This window comes from Platalea leucorodia (assembly GCF_965183815.1).
Source record: "Platalea leucorodia genome assembly, chromosome: Z".
NCBI lineage: Eukaryota > Metazoa > Chordata > Aves > Pelecaniformes > Threskiornithidae > Platalea > Platalea leucorodia.
The window spans coordinates 18,137,508-18,156,969 of record NC_138858.1 but is presented as its reverse complement, the minus strand read 5'-3'; the positions used below and the strand labels follow the sequence as shown (position 1 = coordinate 18,156,969).

The 19,462-nt window shown below is 42.0% G+C and overlaps 1 protein-coding gene across 1 annotated transcript in view; it reads right to left on the bottom strand.

The window, feature by feature from the left end:
• The window catches only part of PARP8 (poly(ADP-ribose) polymerase family member 8), a 117,739-nt gene extending 107,014 nt beyond the window's left edge, over positions 1–10,725 (bottom strand). The window contains exons 1-2 of the mRNA XM_082335417.1: positions 10,183–10,725; positions 9,248–9,302 (exon numbers count right to left, since the gene is read on the bottom strand). Of these exons, the coding sequence (XP_082191543.1) occupies positions 9,248–9,302; positions 10,183–10,273 (146 nt within the window). The 5' untranslated portion in view covers positions 10,274–10,725. The remainder of the gene's footprint in view (positions 1–9,247; positions 9,303–10,182) is intronic.
• Positions 10,726–19,462: the final 8,737 nt, after the last annotated feature.

Here is a 19,462-nt window from a genome sequence, read left to right as displayed (position 1 = left end):
ACTACTGAAAGTTTATGGCAAGCCTAACACGCCTTGTTCTATAGGATGACTTAAAAGTCTTTATAGCAAAATCATTCTCTAACTTAAAAGAATTAATAAGCTCAGTTTTCAGCTGTAACTGCATTAGAGCTACAACCATGTACAAAAGATTTCATGTAATATTCATAGAACTGTATTAAACCAGTAGACTACCTTAATCTATATAATTCCCTATCTATAAGGGAAGGCTGTTGATAGTGTCCATAACTGTCATACTAAGGCATTAATCAAATATATGTTTTCCAGAAGTTTTTACTACTTGAAGGTTACATTTTTTGGTCTGAAATACTGTAAAGCTTTTTTTTTTTTTTAATGTTTCCACTGTTTTGCACAAATATATACTGAAATGACCAGATTTTACACAGTTTTAATCTGGACAAAGTCAGTATGTTCCTTTTAGGTGTTCTCACAGAACAGGCCTTGTGAAGAAATCACCATTTCTATTTCAACTAATGGTTATATCTACAAAAAGCTCTGAAACCATTTTGGGACTCAGCTTAAGATTTAATACTGATTCTGAGTGAGTGACAGCTAAAGAGGTTTTCATGTGGCCTAGCAAGTTACATTCTTAAAAGAGGGCTCTGTGACAACCAGCTTTTCAAATGCTAAGGCTAAAAAGACAGAGGAAGAAAAGCATGATTTTGACAACTGGCCTTCTGTCTGTGCCCTCTGCAATGCCAGCGACTTGGTAAGCATGCATGAAAGCAAGCTTTTTTCCTTAGATAAATTGCAGCTCTCCCACCAGGAAAGTACTCAAAAATGAGAATACATCTGCAAAGATAGCAGAAAACAAAACTCTGGTCTTCATAATTTCCCTCCAGGTGAAAAAAAATCACCTGGATTGCTGTTCACTAGTTATAGTCAGGGCCAAATAAAAAATTCAGCAGTATCGGTGTGGACCCAAGTAAGCCCCATCACGTCAGTGGAATTACTCCAGATTCATACAGCTGTAACTGAGATCAAGCAGTTGACTATCAGCAAGTACTTTTATGACAATGAAGTGCTTCCTGGTTTTGATGCCTTTAGCAGCCCCAGGTCCTAATTTGACAGAAGAACATCCTAATTATTTTCATATTTTTCTGTATGTATGATTATTATGGGGTGAGAACTCCTCATCAAAGATGAAGTTTTCAATATTAAGGAAAAAGAATAAGCAAGAAGGAGCAATACCACAAAAACCCCTAAAATAAAGTATTCTGCCATTTGCAGAAAAGCTAATGACCTGTAATACCATGTCTAACCCATAGGCTATTTTTTCTACTTGAGAGCAAATGCTGTCTGTCACAAACACCTTATGGAGTAGAAGCATGACAGCTGAACGGTGCAAAGTTATCCTGCCTTCTATCTTTTCTCTTAAAATATGAAAAATTCTGATCTACAAACATAAAATGAAACATTCATTTAAAGCAACAAGATTTCAAGATGGCAACCTGTAATATATGAGATGAAATGCAGAATGCTACACAGTTTGAAAGGAACTTATTCTTTAGTTATATGCTTCTTTCTATAAATGGTATACCACCATTTTTTGCACTTTCTTTTAGCAAACAGTTCATTTCCTTACACAGGAGACATGCTGTTGCCCGTTTTATTTCTGATCAATGCCTTGAAGCTGGAAGGAGACATCCGGAGGGTCTGCTAGTTTCTTTCAGCTTCCTCTTTGCCCTCAATTCTTTGCTCCAGACAGGGTCCTACTGAACACTACAGAAGTCTCCCTCTGAAGAAGTGATTCAGCTCAATCCTAATTGCTAGGACACGCCACAGTCTTCTACAACAGGCATGAGAAGCCAAAGCCCTCTACAGGGCTCACACAGCTATGGAAAGATGCTCACCCTCCAACCTTTACCCAAGACTGTTTTCTGCCCTGTTACCTTGTGTGAGCATGTACAAGACCGTGACCTACTCCCATGGGCTTACATAATGCCAAAAGCACGTATGACGGTGTTTAGCCCTTGCAGTAGGAGAACACAATGTCTGACATAAAGCTCCCTGGGGATAATGGGTCCTCCCAAGGGAAGTCTGACTCATAAAAGCAACAATTGTTCCCAGTCCTTAGGCAAGGCTCTTTCCTGCTCTTCCTCCCATAGAAAGAGGCCAGATGCAATTTTGTGTGAGCGTGCAGAAGGCTGTCAGGGGAAGGAGATGTTACTTCTGTACCTTGTTTAGTCCCTCTTCTTTCAGTGAGATTTTCTAGCTACTGCTCCACAGGATAGTAGGCTTATCTTTATGAGTCAATTTTACCCTTTTAAAAGGAGCTCCTTTTCCTCAGATGAGGCCAGTTCAATGAAACATCTGTAAAAATCTTCACCCTCTTGTAGCAAGCAGGACATTAATTCTTAAGAGCTGTCCTCTTAAGTGGGTTTTATTTAATGCCAAGGCAGAATTATACATTGAAGTTTTTCTAGATTTATTCACATTTCATCCCTTTCTTAGTTTTAATTGTAACTAAAGTGAACTCTACCAGCAGTTTAAAATTTACTTTCCCTCTAGGTGCTGAAGCTTATTAAAGTAGGTGTTTTGACTCTGAGTGATTAGATTCTGACTCAAATGAGAATTCATGTTCTGCACAGTAAGTAATCCATGGAGAAAAAATGCCAACAGGTATCTTCAGCTCTTTATTTATGAGCAATGAAAAATATGGGAAATTATTAGAGACTAACAGGAAAAGCCAGAAATGGCATTAGTCCCAATACAGAGAAAAGTGATCTGAATTGATTTTGTCAGAGTGAACTCTGCTTTCAAATTTATTTGTCTTATCACATTAACACTTTAACAATGACAGCCTACAGGTCTATTTTTAGGTACTTAATATGTCAAAATATGTGATGAAAGCAGATGAAAGCAGAGAAAGAAGAAGTTACTGAAAATATTTTCTGTAAAGACATTCAAGCACTCGTTCCCAACTTTGTGCTGGTGAACCATTCAAACAACAGTGCATACATTTGTATGACAAAAACACTTCCATAAAGATTGTCATGCTTTTTAAAAGTGCTAAGCAACACGCAGTAATACTAAGACCACTACATGGTGTGGGAGTTTGGCACTTCTGAAAACTAGGCCATTCATTTAAGCGCCTAAAACCACATTTTTCTCACTGCAAGGTAGACGTTCACAATTTGAATGTATTGTTTTTAGTACAGTATGCAGCTGAAGAGGACAGCCACTCACTTTACCAGACCAGTAAGAGATCTCCACAAGACCATACTCTCCCTGAACTGTGTGATTTTTACAAGATGTAATGATGGGGACTGGGTTAATTTTAGACAACGCTCATTTTCTAACAGCAAGGCAAGAAGGATCTGTCAGACACAAGACCATCAAAAAAGGTGAGCTCCATAAGACTGTGAGTAGAACGGTGATGATTTTGCTTTTCACAAACCCTCAACATTGCATTTAATAACTTTTTTACTATAGTGTTCTACTAGACCTCTTTTTAGGATGAATCATTTATTAAATCACACCTACCGAATTTCTTGTAGTACCTATCAAAAAACTATCTATAGAAATGTATGGGTAGGTTTCATGTACGTACTACACACTGCTGATATTAGAAGGTAGTATAAAGTCAGAATAGGTACGCTAGCAGGAATTCATAGAGTGGAAAATGCTTGTCTTAAAGAGAGATTTTAAAACTGAAATTTAATTAATACCTGACACAAAACTGGTTTTTTAGAAGTACCCAAGGCTGTATTCAACACTACTTCATCTACGGAATCTTTAATGAAGAAATGAAAATCACAGTGCTTGCCATGTTGTATCTAAACTAGATTGCTGTCTCATATCACAGATTTCTCTCCCAGGAAATGGTGCAGTCCCAGCAAAAATGTTAAGCCGTATTTGATAGGAAAGTCAAAATTGAAATATGATGTACTATCTTCCAGGTATTTTGAAACAGCAATAAACAAACAGCTATGTACAAGCTGTGTATCTAGTTTTCACCCCTCTTACTGTAGTAGAGGTATATTTTAGGAATGTAATTATGTATTTAATAACCTGAACACAAAGTTAAGCACAGCCATCAGCAACAGAAGATGAACTGTACTTGCGCCAGCCCTTCCTAAGCTCTGTATAAAACTGACTCCAGGTAAACTAAAACCATCCAGAGCAATGGATTTCATAAAAATCATCTTCTCAAGTCATACTTTCATGGACACTTTCATCTTATGTAAGCCACCACTGCTTCCAAAAGGAACAGTCAAACCTTCTCTTCCCAAACCTTGCATAGCCAGTAAACACACTGCCATGCAATGAACCTGACAGAGGAGCTAGGTTAAAACTAACCTATCCAAAAAATGCTGGTCTTAAACCAGATCATTTTGGAAAGGAAAGAAAAAAATGAAAATGTTCAGCAAAGTGTTCCATTTTGATATTTTCTGATGGACACAATTTTATGTTTCAGCTTAAAAAATGTTTTTCAGTTCTCTCTCTCCTTTTTTGCTACAGTATATATAAATTGAACATAAGTTTTAAGATAAAAACAGACATCAATTAGCCCCAAACGATTTTTCTTCAAAGCTTTTTTTTGTACTTTAGACTTTCAGCATTATCAGAGTGACACCAGAATTTCAAATTTATTCACCAAATGGAATCTCTTATATATGCAGTTTTATTAAATTCACGTAAGTAGCAATAGGGCATACCACTAAAGGGGAAAAAAAGGTAATCTGTATCTATTTACCATCAAGTGGTTCAAACATCTGGTGGACATAATGTGCGAGGACTTCAGATAGTGGTTTTCGTCTCTAGCTATAGAAAGCCACAAGCAATTTAGTTACTCTTTCAGTGGTGCAGCTTCCCAGCTGTGAAATATTTCACTGCTACAGTGAGGTGGGAATTAACTCATCAGTTTACATGAGAATTTCTGATACTACAATATTAAGCACTATGTATAACCTCTTGAATAGAAAACAAAAAGGCAAATATTCAAAATCAAAACATCCTAAGCTAACAATTTGTCATTATGTTAAGCAAAAATAAACAATTACTTCAGACCAAAATTCAACATTCCTTGCTTTTTCAGAACTGCCATTGTTATCATTGTGCTAAAGTACAGAAAGCAGAACACAAGAGTCCACTGTGCAAATAGGAGATGGGAATTTTGCTGACAAAATTAACCTGTGTGTTCAGTTCTTACAGGTCTCATCTAGTTTCTTTACAATATGCTGCAGTATTAGATCTGTTCTCATGTGCATCCTTATTGTCACTGTCCCTCACTGCCAATGAGAGTTAAGTACATATTTGAATGAAGAGGTATTTTGGGACCGTCCTTGTTTAGCCTCAGGAAAAAAAAAAACGGGGGTGAGAGAAACACTAAAAAAGGAAACATCTTTTTTTTCAGGACAACCAAGTACTGCTTCTACGTAAGACATGTCAAATGACATATAAAGTGAAAACATCTTCAGGGCATCAGGCATTTTTATTTGAAAGATGACAGATCAGCAGTTCTGTTCAGTCCGCATTGTTTCTGGAGGAGCAATGTTTCATCAGGGGCAGAAAATAGGAAAGAGGAAACAAGAGATTCTTAGAAAAAAAAGAGAACTTGACATGTTCACACTTCAATATCCTTTTTAGATCCTGCAGTAAAAAGCATTAAAAATCCAGCCATTTCTGATATTCTGCCAGATGTAGTTAAAGAAGACTAAATATTGCACAGTCACAGCACCCAAATGAACACTTCACTTTATAAGAAACCTATCACCCTACTTATTGCTTTCTGACAATGAAATTAAAAATTATTAAATTGATAAACAGTCTGCCCCATTTTAGTGCCCACATTATGCACAAAGATGTGCTTTTACTAATAAATTGCTAATGACAACCTTCCCAAACCAGGAAGCAGCATCTTTGCAGTGTCAAAGTGTGAACACAGTGCATTAAAAAAATAAATAAATAAAAAAGGACAGTGACATACAGTCCAAAAGGATTAACTGAACTACATAGGTAAATAATTATTTATGATAATTCACACAATATAGATATTTGTATTTACAGAGATTCTTCCCTTCTAACTTTTCAAGAAAAATCTTGCAAATGCAGATTGCTCCTTGAAGCATATTCATGCCCATCCAGTGATCATTTACACATAGATTACTTACACAATACAATAGCTTAGTATCACCTAAAAGTAAAATGTTGGAACAGGTCTACATAAAGAATAAAAACATAGTAGTTCTCAGTTGGTTTCCCTGGAACCTCTGTACTTGAACAAAAGCTAAGTCATGCCCTCAGGGTTTGGTTCACCACTTTGCTGTGGGAATACAAGTTAACTCCACTGATGCGATGATAAATGTGCTCAGGATCAGGCCTATCTATTTGAATTGATCTGCAGCGTGGTTATGTACTACCTCAATATCTGAATAGGACTAATTTAGGAAGAGACTGCGCAATCAGTCCAAGCAACAGGAAAAAATCAGATAAAGTCAGAGAAGCTGGCCCCAAGAAGAAAAATCTCACACAGATAAACTTAACAGTTTAAAGGACAAACACAAATAAACCTTAGGTCCTCATCACAACTGAAATAGTACTGGTACACTGACTTCCATGGACTTATACTGATCTACTGAGAATCTGGCTCTGAGTTTATAAATTAAGACAATTGATAAATGGACTTAATGGGCACTAGAGGCAGCTCCAGTATGCAGAGGAAAACTCCCAGTGATGTTTAACTTCTTGGTATTGTCACCTGCCTTTCTATAAGGGTAAGAAAAAGAATCCCCCTTCTCAAACAGAAAACATATTGCCTTCTTTCAAGGGTTTCTGCTCTTGTGTCTAACCACTATGGCTAAAACAAAGCCATAATGCACACTGACCTAAAGGAACATCTAAAGGAAAAAAAGCACGGAAGAGACTTAGTTCCAAGAATAGCTAAGGAGTGCGAAAGTACTGTAATCTTCCTTACATTCCATTTCTAGTCTTACTCATTTAAATCTGCTTCTTGGTTTGAACATCCATCCAGTGAACATCCAGCCCTTTGCCCATTACTCAGAAGCCTGTGTTCCTATTAGTTTGAAAAACAAAGTCGTCAGGCTGAATATCTGAATTAACTGGACAAGGCCTGTCGGCTGATACTCAAGTCAATGATCATGAGCTAACAGAGGTTTTGTCATTTAGGGACAATTCCTGAGTGCAATAGTCAAAAAATGAGGTCACCACTCAGGAAGTCTACAGATGCAGCAGTGGCAGCAAGAAAAAAATCACGGCCAAATGCAAGAAAAAGATCCTTAGATAGCCTTGTGCTCTCCTAATGTGTTATCATATACAAGTCACTGCTGTTGACCCTGGAGACTTGCCCGAAGGCTGCACATAGTGCAGTATAGCTGCTGCTCAGCCAACTCCTTCTCTAAGATGAAACCACTAACTCATCCTCAATGTCAGAAACTGGTCTGGCTCTTAACAGTCAAGCCTTAGGGTTTTCATTTTATGTACTTCAGAAGAGAGCTTACTACTGTAAACCTGCCACTCAGTATAGCACTGTACACTGAGAATATTGTAAAATGTCTTTCTAAATCACAATACAAACAAGCAGAGCTCGTGAAACTCTTACCTCAAAGGATGCTTTTTAAATGTCCTTAAAATGTGAAAAGTGGAGTATGCCCTAACTTAACAACCCACCTTCACCAATTTCTGTAAGCATAACGTTTGTTTCTCTATTCACTTTGAATTTTCAAGGTCCTGAGACTAGTTTCCAGTCAACAGTTTCCTAAGCAAATGCTGACCCCAGTTAAAATTCAAGGCTGCGGGATGTAAGGCACTGTTCCATCTCTCATTGTGTAAGTGACAATGTTTTGTTTCAACATTTATAAACCAGTTTGTTTCCCATCAGTTATGCCCTTCGGCTTTTTACGTTATTCAGCTTGGAAAATGGAAACAATAGACAGGTTTCACTTCCTGGTTTCTTACTGCAGTATTTGGTTTAGAAAACAAAACTTTTAAATTCAATCATTTTAGTAACATGATAAATAATATTTGTTAGATAATTTTTACTGTATCAAGCCTTTCAAAATTGTCTCTTAAAACAAGACCAAAACAAAACATATACTAAAACCCTAAATGAAAGAGTATACTACAAGCAACCTAAAAATACACCGATTCTAAGCTACTGCACGAACTATTCTACTCCACGGAAAATGACAGAAGTTGTCTTTTTGTTTAGTATGAAGAGGCAGGGTAGTGAGGTGGGAAAGCATTTTTCTGAGCACTTTCACAGCCAGGGGACCACCTAGGAGCCTGGTCCTGCAGCCAGACCCCGAAGCATACACAGGGGAGAACCGATGGCTGTGCTCTAAGTGCTGCCTGCATCGAAAGGTTCACTGGCAAAGAATACAGTACTTTAAACTAACGTACCCCGGGAGAAAAAAAACAATTGCCAAAGATATCAGATGAACTGAGGGGAAAAAAAAATAAAATAAAAAAAGTAAAACCAAGACTTCTTGCCAAGTGTAATAAAATTCAGCTAAAAGATAAGAGAACGACGTAGCATATACTGTTAACACGTTATTAAGTAAAAGGTAACTAAGAGTCAGGGAAACAAAAAGGATGTGTGTTCAAGCTTTTATATATATTTCCTCTTGAAAACAGACAAACACAACAAATGCTGACATATAATTAAAAAATACGTACAGGCACAATCCAGCTTCTAACCAAAAGCTCGGAACCACTTAGAAATAATATTTAAACTAACATTCAATAAAAACATTTTTTAGCCTTGTAACCTATACTGACATTTCACTTAATGTCTCAGGAATCTGATTTGGTCAATTGCAGACAGTCTTGCATCTGTCATGGGACTAAATATGGCTCTCATGCAAGAGAACAAGGTGCTGATGTGAAATCTGGTCTATTTGTTATTAAAATTGTAACTTTTCCCAGTTTTTTAACATGAACTAACTTTAAATCATATGTTGATGCCTTTGCTGTGTTTCTGTTAAGTTTACGTACAGCAGAAATTCTAGTTACCCACATAAATTAAAAAAAGAGAAACGGTGAAGCTCCACAGTGCAGCACTCAGAGAAATGAGCCTCTGACAACTAGGATCACCTTTCTGGTCACCTCCCTCGACACTTCCTCCTCAGTTTACGTTTGCACGAAGGCAGATGATTTACTGATCCTCCTTGCAAAAGGAAAGGAAACAGAAAAAGCTTTCCACGGTATTGAACTGCCGCACCTCACTGCCAGCAGGAAATGGAGTCGTTACTGTAAAAAAAAGTACCTTTTGGAGCCTCCAATATAGGTGAAGGTAAAGGTGGAGTCTGAGTACCTGAAATCTGAAAGACAAAGAGCTGCGTTATCACAACTTGTCTTTATTTCGGCTGAAACAGCCGAGGTTTTACAGACCAGCATTCAGCTACCGACACGGGGGCGGGCGGAGGGGGGGGTCGGGGTGAATCAGAGGAAATGCAGCATCTCCCCCCCGGCCCCTCGCAACAAGTGCCCGCTGCTATGGCAACGGCAGGGATTTCCATTGTCAGAAACGGCAACAGGCAGCCGCAAGCCGGGCTCCTGCGACGGCTCGGCTCGGCGCGGCCGGCACCGCACCGGCACCGCCGAGGAAGCCGCGAAAGCCCGGGCGAGCGCGGAGCGGGGGCGTTTGCAGGGACCGGGAGGGCGTTTACCGCTGGCCATGCCCGCGGCCCTGAAGCCGGGCGGGCGTGCGGGGACAGCGGCGGGCACGGGGGACGGCCGGAGCCCGGCCGCCCGGAAACCGGCCGCGTAGCGCCCGCCGGAGCCACAAGCACCGGGGCTGCGCTCGGCTGAGCGTTCGCCCCGGCAGCCGCGGACTGCGCCAGGCGGCGGGGGGCACGCACACGCACACTCGCCCGCACTCACACTCGCCCACACCCGCCCGGTTTTGCGTGTGGCCGCTGCCACGCTCCCTGCCTCGGGATGCCCCCCCCCACCCCTTCCCGGCCGGCGCCTGGTCCCATCTGCCCTCACATGCCCTCGGAAGGAGAGGAGGAGGAGGAAGAAGGGGGCTGAGGGCTGGCACACGCCGGCTCGGCGGCGGCCCCCGCTCCCGGGAACGGCCGCGAAGGGCACGGGCACGGCCCGGGCAGCCGCGCCGCGGCGGGAGCGGGGTCGGGGGCGGGCGGCGGCGGCAGCGGCAGCCTCCGCGCCGCCAACCTGGCGCCCGGGAGAGAAACTCACCTGCAAACAGGCAGTCCTTCTCCGCCTTGCACTTTTGGATCACAACGTCAATATCCTTCTGAATCCTCTCTTGTCTTGAACACATCCCCATGAAATAAATCCCAGGGGAAAAAAAAAGCAGCCTTTATTGCCACCCCACCCCACCCCCCCGCTGCCAGTTTTTAATATTCAGTCCGAAAGATGGACCCTGGGGCTGGCGAGCAGGAGTCTCCGCGGCGGCCCGGGGGGATCCGCTCGGCCGGCTGGAGGACGGAGGAGGAAGGCGGCGGGAGCCGATGTTGCATGCCCAGATGTGCCCGCCCAGATGTGCCGCCGCTGCCGGCGAATGGCAATTTCCTCACAATGGATCCAGCGGAGGGTGGCGGCGGCGACACGGGACGCCCCCACCCCCCACGCCCTCTGGGTTTTTTGGGGTTGGCTGGCTGGTTTGGTCTTTTTTTGGAGGAGAGAGGGGGGGAGAAAAATGGGGAGGGGGGGCCGAGCCGACCCGACCGCTCACATCCCGGCCCCTCCCGCCAGCAGCGGCGATCGCCGCGCAGCAGCAGCGCGCAGAGCCGGCGGCGGCGGCGCCCGCACCCGGTCCCTGGCGGCGCGGCGGGGCCGGCGCTGCTGCAGCGACGCCGAGCCGCAGACCCTCCCCTCGCTCCCGGCCCGGCACGTACGGCCCCCGCCGGCTCCCCCGGCGGAGGCGGCGCGGGGGAAGGAAGAGGCGGATGCACAGAGCCGTGCGGGCGGCCCGGGAGGCGGCGGGCGCGATGGCCCCGGCCCCGCCGCCGGCCCTCGCCTCCTCCCCCCGCCCCGGCCCGGGGCACAGGCTGCCGCCTCCTCCCGAGCAGCGGAGAAAGGCAAATGGCAAGTGATCGGGGCGGCGGGGCGGCTCCCGGGCCGGCACCGGGGAGGAAGCAAGGCCGGCGGCGGCGGGGCACGGGGGAACGGGGCGCTTCCCGGCCGGGCGGGGGCCGCCGGGCTGGGGCGGGGAGCGGGGCCCGCTCGCCCCTTGTCCCGGCGGGGAGCGCCGTCCCGCGGCGCCCTTCCCGGGCACGGCGGGGCCGCGCCGGCCTCCCCCGGCAGCCGCCCCCGGGCACCGCCGGCTGCCGGCGGGGCGGGCTCTGCGGGCGGCCCGCTGCGGCTCTCCCCGCCGCCGGCGCCCTTCCGCCGGCGTCCGCGCCCTTCCGCCCCCGCGGCGGCTGCGCTCCTGCCCGGCACCGCGGGCGGGCGCCGGCTCGGCGGGCAGAGCTCCCCTGGCTGGCCCTACTCCGGGCAGGGGAGCCTGGCGGCCCGGCCTCAGCGGAGCGCCGTCCGCTGCCGGCCTCCGCCTGCCTCCTGTCGACCGGGGTGCGGGCCCGTGGAAACAATAAAAAGAGAATTAACGTGTCGGTAGTCCCTCTCTCACCGCCGTGGTTTTCAGTCGCGCTCCTCTGCCCTCGGTCTCCGGCAAAGCTGTCTCTGACAGCTGAGGGTTTCGGGAGAGGACTCGGGCTGTCGTGACTGTGCCTAGCAGTCGGCGCTCACCCAGGCTGGAGGCTTCGGGCGCTAATGCAATGGGAGTAATACCCGTAGTATAACTCGGAGGGAACGGTCAAGTCTGCAAAACCAAATACTCTTCATCAGAGTGCAAAGCGAATAATTAATAAAAACGGGTGTGGATGTAGTAGAAACAGATTTGATTTAAAAAATTGAAAGAATATTCACAGAATTCAGTTTTTACGTATTCACCCAGCTCTAAACGGTTCCCATGGATTATTCATTATTGAGCTCAGTCGTTTTAGTGTTTTTTCATTAAGCAAGTCTGTATTAATTATGTATTGTTGATTTCAAACACGGGACAAACACAATCATCATTTTCTTATTCTTAACTGGAAATAGCTAAAAACGCAAGGATAAAAAGATTCCATATTTATTCCTATCTTGATAAAATTTTGTGTCTGAAGGAGGGAACAGAAGGGAAATTACAAGGAAAAGCATGTAGTGTTTAAAGAGAACAAAAAATCCATCATGTGATAGGACTCTCTGCCTCTAAGAAAACAATTTATCTTTGAGGGGAGATTTCTAGATGACTTTTCAGTGCTGTTCACTGAATTCTTTTCTACTGCAGCAAGACTTTTCCAAGGCATGATACAGAACTTGTCACTGTAGTCAGAAATACAGTGCAATATGGTAAGACACTGTCATTCTGTCAAGTTATGCCAGCTTGGTCAACAAGTGATGCTTTTCTAGAGGTTTTTCTAGCTATTCAAGCTAGGACGTCAGCAGCCATGTTTGTTGCCTTCCCCTTAATCATAGTTGGAAGATGTAATCAGAACTTGATTTATTCTGGTGGGGTTTTGGTCCTGAACCTTGTAGAGAAAGGTCTCTCTTATCCCTCCCACGTGGATCGGGAAGGGGGGTAGGTTATTAGATAGTTACAGGATATTTATGCTGACAGTTCTGCTCACAGCTTCTGACCACAGGGTTCTTCTCAGCGTCGTGTCAATTAACAATTCTTGACTGCCTTTTTAAGCCTCAGACTGTTTTCATAGGCTTGGTAACAGTGAATTGAAAAGTCATCCACAAAGAAACACCACTGTCTTCAAGAAAGCTAATATGCTTGGTATCTGGTTTCACAGCATCAACTGACTAGAACAAGAAGTCTGGAAATATGGCTGGTTATTTATTCCTATTGTTACTTACTGTAAGTGGCTCTTAAATTTCTAGATTCTTAGCCAATTTGGCCCTTGATTTACTTGATGACTCTAGTAGTGTTACAGCAGGAATGGCTGGTTTCAGTGAGGAAAAACTAGATTATATATCAAGGTCATTCTCTTGATTAAAATACTGAAAATGGAAGTATTAGAAAATCAAGGTGAATCTTTAGAGTTCGTCCCTAAAGCTGTCAAGATTGACAAGCTGCTGATATCCAGGTACCCTAAGTGTTACTGCAACAGTATCTGTATGCGTGCTGTAATCCTTGCAACGAGGTACATTATACCATCCTCTTGAAGAAACTTTCTGAAGAGCTTTACGAGTAATTTCATGAATGATAGGACAGTTGGTCTTGGAAGTAATGGTCTTGGCTCAAGGGACTTCAGCGTATGTCTTTCCAACTGCTTTTTCAGTCTTGGAAAATTGACTCATGTCATTTCTAGTTTTGTCTCAAGCTCAGCTCAGCTCAGCTGAGTTTGATTGTACTGAACTGATTACCCCAATTAAGTAAAAAAGAAACACAAGTAACTTTTATGTTTGTATTCCTGGGAACCTGAAAACATTTACAGAGGTGTAAATAAGGTAAAAAGAAATTTAAATCCATGGAGCTACATGATTATAAAATTTATGTGAGAAGATTGGCTCAAAATGTAATGGGGAAAATTATCTAAAGAGAGAAAGAGAGAGGACACTGAATGTGTTTCAATAATGCGTGAGCAGCGACTGAGAAAGTTATTGAAGAAATGCACAGGTCAGCCGATTTCTGCTCGTAGATGGGTTCTGCCTCCTTTAAAGTAAGCAGATTTTTTTCATTTTATGCCAGAAAAAAACCCTTTCCACCTATTAGTAAAGCTGTTAGAAATGATTCAGTAAGCATCAGGACACCCTGTTCTGTCCCAAGGTATCTTCTTCATATATTTTTCTAAACATGTTCCTGTTGCATATAAACACATATTATAAGTCTTAAGAAAAATATACACATGCAGACTTGCACTTGCAGGGAATATACAGAACTTGGGGCCATGTGATATGGCATCTGTCCAATATTTCTAATATGGGAGAGCATTCAAAAGGGCAGAGAGATAAGGAAAAGAATCACAAACCCTCCAGAACACAAAATTGCCATCAACCCTCCAAAACAATAACAAAAACAAGTCTCCACTTTTATATGCTCCAGATGAAACTCTAGCACAAAACAAAAGCTCTGCTTTGTCTCCAATTTCAAGGACTATTTGCCAGTCACCAATACAGCAAAGCTCACTGATCTCTGTAGACGGTGAGCTCTGGAAGGTGGAATATTTAAAGAATCAATACCATTCCACTGTTACAGCATAAAACACAATGCTACCCTTCTGGTAAGCTTCCTCAAAATGACACCGTGGCATTAAAGTCTGAAAACATAGGCATAAGTTGTGAGAGATGGAGGAGCAATACTTAGCTGTTCCCACCAACAGAGAGGTGACACAAAGCATAAAAAAAATGCTTAGCTTTAAGCTTTAGTATAATTTTCACTAGAACTCTATTATTAGCAGTTACAGTCTAATATTCTGCTGTAATATTCCAGTAAATACTTTGAGTTTACAGTTCATTTTCTTTAAGCCTGTTCCAGTTTTACACAGATAGCAAGTCAGCTGTCCTCTACACCATTCCTCTCAGTTGTCCATCCAAGTAGTCATTGCCACTCTGTGTAGCTGCAATCCTTAGCCAAAGCAGTCCCTACTAGAATACAAAACCACTGAAATCATGGTGAAGTTATAAATAGATTGGCTTCTTTGGGCCCACACTATAAGGCTGTGATGACTTGGATTAAAAACACACTAGCATGGTGGACCTGTCATGATTTAAGAGTGAATTTCACTGTGAGTAAAGCATCTTAACTGATTTTTGGAGTGGGTTAACACTGGTCCATTGATAAAAAGCCTTTACTTTTTAAAAAAGAATGACAGTTAAAGTGGAATTAATAACATGACTTAAAATACTGCATAATTTTTAATAAAAGCTTTAAATATTTTTGTGTGATAAAACTGAAGTAATGACTTAGATTACAATATGAAACAATAGCTTAAACTATCACCTGTCCAATCCTCCCTAAGTTTTTAAAAATTATTTTAAGCTGTCTCATCTGGCCTAGGGGGTGAAAAAACCTTCATCTAACATATTTTAACATTACATATTTTATTTGCTTTTTTTCTTTCGGAATAGCAATGGAGGGAAAAAAAAAAGCATTGAAGTGATGTACCAGAGGACCGAGGCTTATTTTTTTCAATTCAATGTTGAAATTTCCAAAGCAATTGTATTTTTTTTCTTTTTTAAAAAATATATTAAACAGCAGCCATAGACACCTCAAACAAAACAAAAAGATGTACACACAGAGGATGTGCTACACACAGATGTGTGGTTTGCTGTGACAGTGACCTCTAACTTTCCATCAAAGACCAAGTACTCATCCTTCCAGATGTCACTGAGGCCCACAATAGCTAAGCCTATGTCTGCTGGCATGATAAATGCTACTAGCAATGCTCAATAAATCATGCAATCAGAGTCCCAAATGATACCACAATTTATTGTAACTCTTAGCATTACACTTTCTAATGATGGTTTTAACTTGTTCTTGTTTTTTCCTCCTTCAGTAATGTCCTCTCATCTTTCAGGCTCTGCCTTATTTCTCCTATTCCTTTTTTCTTTCCTTACTAACTCTCACACCATTAAGACCTTATTTTTTTTTCTACTGGATCTCATTAGTATCTTTTCAACTTTTACTTCTGTCTATCCCATCCATTCAGTTCCCCTCTTCCACCTCACTCTTGGCAGCTCACTTGAGCAGCTCAAGGAAGAGGGCTAAAATGGAGCTTTCTCTACAGAAACTGGTGTTTTGTAAGAGAAGCAAGCAGGAATATTTCTAAACCTTTTATCCATGACTTTCTCATGTCAGTCACAAACAAATTCAGACGGGGAACCCTGTGTTTCCCACCAGCTCCTGAAGTAAGTTGCCTCTTGCCAGCATCCTCATTATTTCCATGAATCATGGACATTTCTGGCTGCACAGTGGCAGTACTCAGTAAGGCAAGTAACGGGGCCTCCATCTTGATTACTCTGTTGCCCAGTAGCTAGAATATTTCTCTAGAAGTTGAGAGTTGTGGGTGTATACTCATAGCTGACATTAAGTTGAGGCTTACTGTCCCCGCAACTGCCTCTCATCAGTTACACCCTAAGGTCAAGCAGTGATCAGTCCTGAAGGTTCACCATCCTGCCTGAGCATAACAAATGGCTGCGCAATCAGTCTGAGCCGCCTATCTCAGGAGTGCAGATAAGCACCTAAGCCCAGGCCAGAGGCAGAATTTCAGCTCCATTCCTTACTTGGCCGTGGGCTGTGCTCCTTTTACAACTATTCTAAATCTCCTTTCCAAGAGCTTTACTGCTCCCATTCACTGTGCATGGAACCTGGAGGGCTTAGCTGTGCTCACAGAATAGCTGCATTTACGCCCATGGACAGCATGTAAGCACTGCTTCTCCCAATTCACATTTAGTCCCAAGCGATAAAGTTTAGTGAATGGCTCAAGGGTATGCAGACTATTTCTGAAATCTGTAGTATTACTGGTGTCATGTACCGCACCTGAACTTATTACCTGGCAAATTTCTCAGTTGCTGAGCAATACATGGTTAAAAAGCCTTAAAACAAAACTCCTCTGTTGCCAATATCCAGATTGCAATTTCTTAATTGCAAACAGTCATGCCAGAAAGTACTCAAACTGTAAAATACTTACCTTGCTAAAAATATTCCATTTAGTCCATTTTCTGCAACAGTAAATATGATTCACCATGTCACCATCTGTTATCAGGTACTGATGCTTTCCTGCTGTAACAACCTCCATTGCAGCCAACCTGTGCCTGATCTTAACTAAGAATTTGTAACCCCAAATTAAAATGAATTGTCAACTACTCTCAATTTACCTGAAATTAATAGGGTGGTAAGCACTCAGGACCTTGCAAGATTAGCCCTTAGAAACTGAGGACTAATTCCATCAGTAGACCATGTCTCATTTATACTGCAAGCTGTGGGGTACTGTTTTGATCTCTGACCAAACAAAATGAGAGGCTGAAAAAGAGGGAAAATTAGCACATGCAGAGTTTCATGCTGCTGCAACCACACGGCTTCCTGTACTCAAGCAAACTCATTTAGTGTTTGCTCAGCTACTGCTGCACAACCAACTGCATTTAACCTCACAGATGTAATTAGATTTGGGTGCCTGGATTTGTTCCCTTCAAAACACTGGAACCGGGGGTTAATGCAATGTTCAGTCAGTCTTCTTAAACCAAGGCACTCTTTAATCTTAAGGAACTAAACATAAAAGAAAGTGACATTTACAATAATTAATGAGTGTATGCAACTGTCTCATCTAACTCTTACCACAAGCATCCCAAGTTTGCATACAACAGCCTAACTTTCAGACTCCATACAGGTGTCTTCCTTAGTCACTTCCCCACAGTCTCCTGTCCAGCGCCCCTATGGCTAAGAAAAGGGGTTTGGCTTTTTAACTGTTTATAGGCCATCTTTTATGGTTGTTTCTCATCTGGTAAAACAGTTGTGTAACCTGGCAGGAGCCAGAGTCGGTTTTTTTCTTTATAAATAATAGCTCAGACATTGTATTTAACATTAAGCTCATACAAAGGAGGACATTGTGTGGGTTTTTGCTTATTATTTTAGCTGCTAGGAAACACAGCCAAAACGTGTACAGTATTCACCCCATTGACCATATCTTTTGGTAGTTATCCAGGTAATTTGTTTGCAGGCCATGTTCATGATTACTACAAGTCAACCCGTTCCCTCGTTTCCCTGTTATCTTAACGCTGAAGAACAGCATGAGCCAACAGTATCCAGAATGCAGAAGTCACTGCTAAGCTAAATAACACTATAATCTAAACTAGTAAAAATCTGCAGTCTCTGCTATATCCCAAACAAACTGCAACAATTAAAAAAATCTTAGGCAAAAAGTCTGTGGAGTTATAAATCAAAACCACCAAAGTATTTTGAGAAATAAATCCACTCCCTTTCAGGTATTTGCTGTGCTTTGTACAAAATCATGCTTACCACATATCAAGTAGATGTCTTTCCTTTTAAAACCGTGTGCTAACTTCAGAAGGCTTTTCAGTAGATGATCAGAAACTGACCAGTTTCAGATGTCCAGTGTTGACACTGCTGGCTGTCTACAAGATAGAAACAGAAAGAAACAGATGAAGTGGCCATGAAACAAAACCTGACACCCCTCAAGGACATATATATCAAGTGCAAAAAGAAGTCTGCAATATTTACAACAAAAAGATTGGTCTGAGGTAAATCTACAGTGTGGCAGGGGGAAGGGAAAGGAGGAAGTGGAGGAAAAAGGTAGAGGAGTTAATAAAAAAAGTTCAGAAATAACTGGGAGAAAAGGAGTAGGATTGCTTTTACTTGGAAGAGAAGAAATATTTAAAAGTACTTCACTTGATTTTTTTTTAAGGGAGATCATGTCAGTATTCTTGCTCCTTATTAAAAAAAATCATGTCCATGGGTATTGAACATCAATAATGAAGACCTTGCTTTTGCAAATCACATCGAAGCTTTCGGCATGAGTAGTTCCACAGATGCAAGCAAGACAAGTTATGAATTAAAATGAAATGATTAATTAGTTTTTTAACACAGGTCTTAGTTGTGCCACATCCGTACTTTGATTTTCAAAACCCATAGGTTTGTGTGCAGCATATAAAAAAAGTGGCATTTTCTGTAAGCCTAGTGAAGCTTTGCCTATTCCAGTAATATTATTTCTACATATTTCTAATAATATTATTTAAATTAATACTAAAAGCAAGTCTCCTTAAATACAACCTATTCTTGAAAAGGATACCAAAGTAACGCACTGTCATTCTTGAAAAGATTCATAAATACCTTTGTGAGGAAGGAGGTTGGGATATCCCCATTAATGAAGCAATGCCTATACAGTGTATGGGTTTGAGCATTTACAATACTATCTACCTTCTCAGTTCCTTCTCTGATACACAAAACACGCAATAAGACCAAGGTTATATCCTAAAAGTAAAATAAAGGTATCGTCTTGTAGGCACCTCCTCTGCCTTAGCCCAGAGGGGTGCCGTATTATTTAAAACCACAAAATTAATGAGGAAGAACATGCAAAAAAAAGTTTCTGGATTAACTGTGGTTTTCAGATATTCTGTCTGACCTTTTTCTCTTTCTTCTTCTTCCTCAAGTCTGCTTTGATTTTTCTCCGAAATGAGATCTAGGCTGCCAGCAGTGAAGTAACCCATTTTACAAATCCTGTTGGAGTCCCATCTGTTTTGGTTGAACTTTGTGTTTATTTTGTCCCATCTAACACCCATAAACACCAATTAAATTTATTATAAAATGTAGTGAGCTGTCTTGTGACTAAGGTTGTTTTACAAGGCTTACAGTGTGTTTATATTAAGGTTTCTGTAGTATGAGACCATTTCTTCTAACATTCACAACATAAAGTATATATTTGTGTAAATAGACTAGCTTAATTATACAACTATCCTTGCTCTGTGGGAATAGTACAGAAAAACAGCCACAGCTGAAACTAGGTCATAA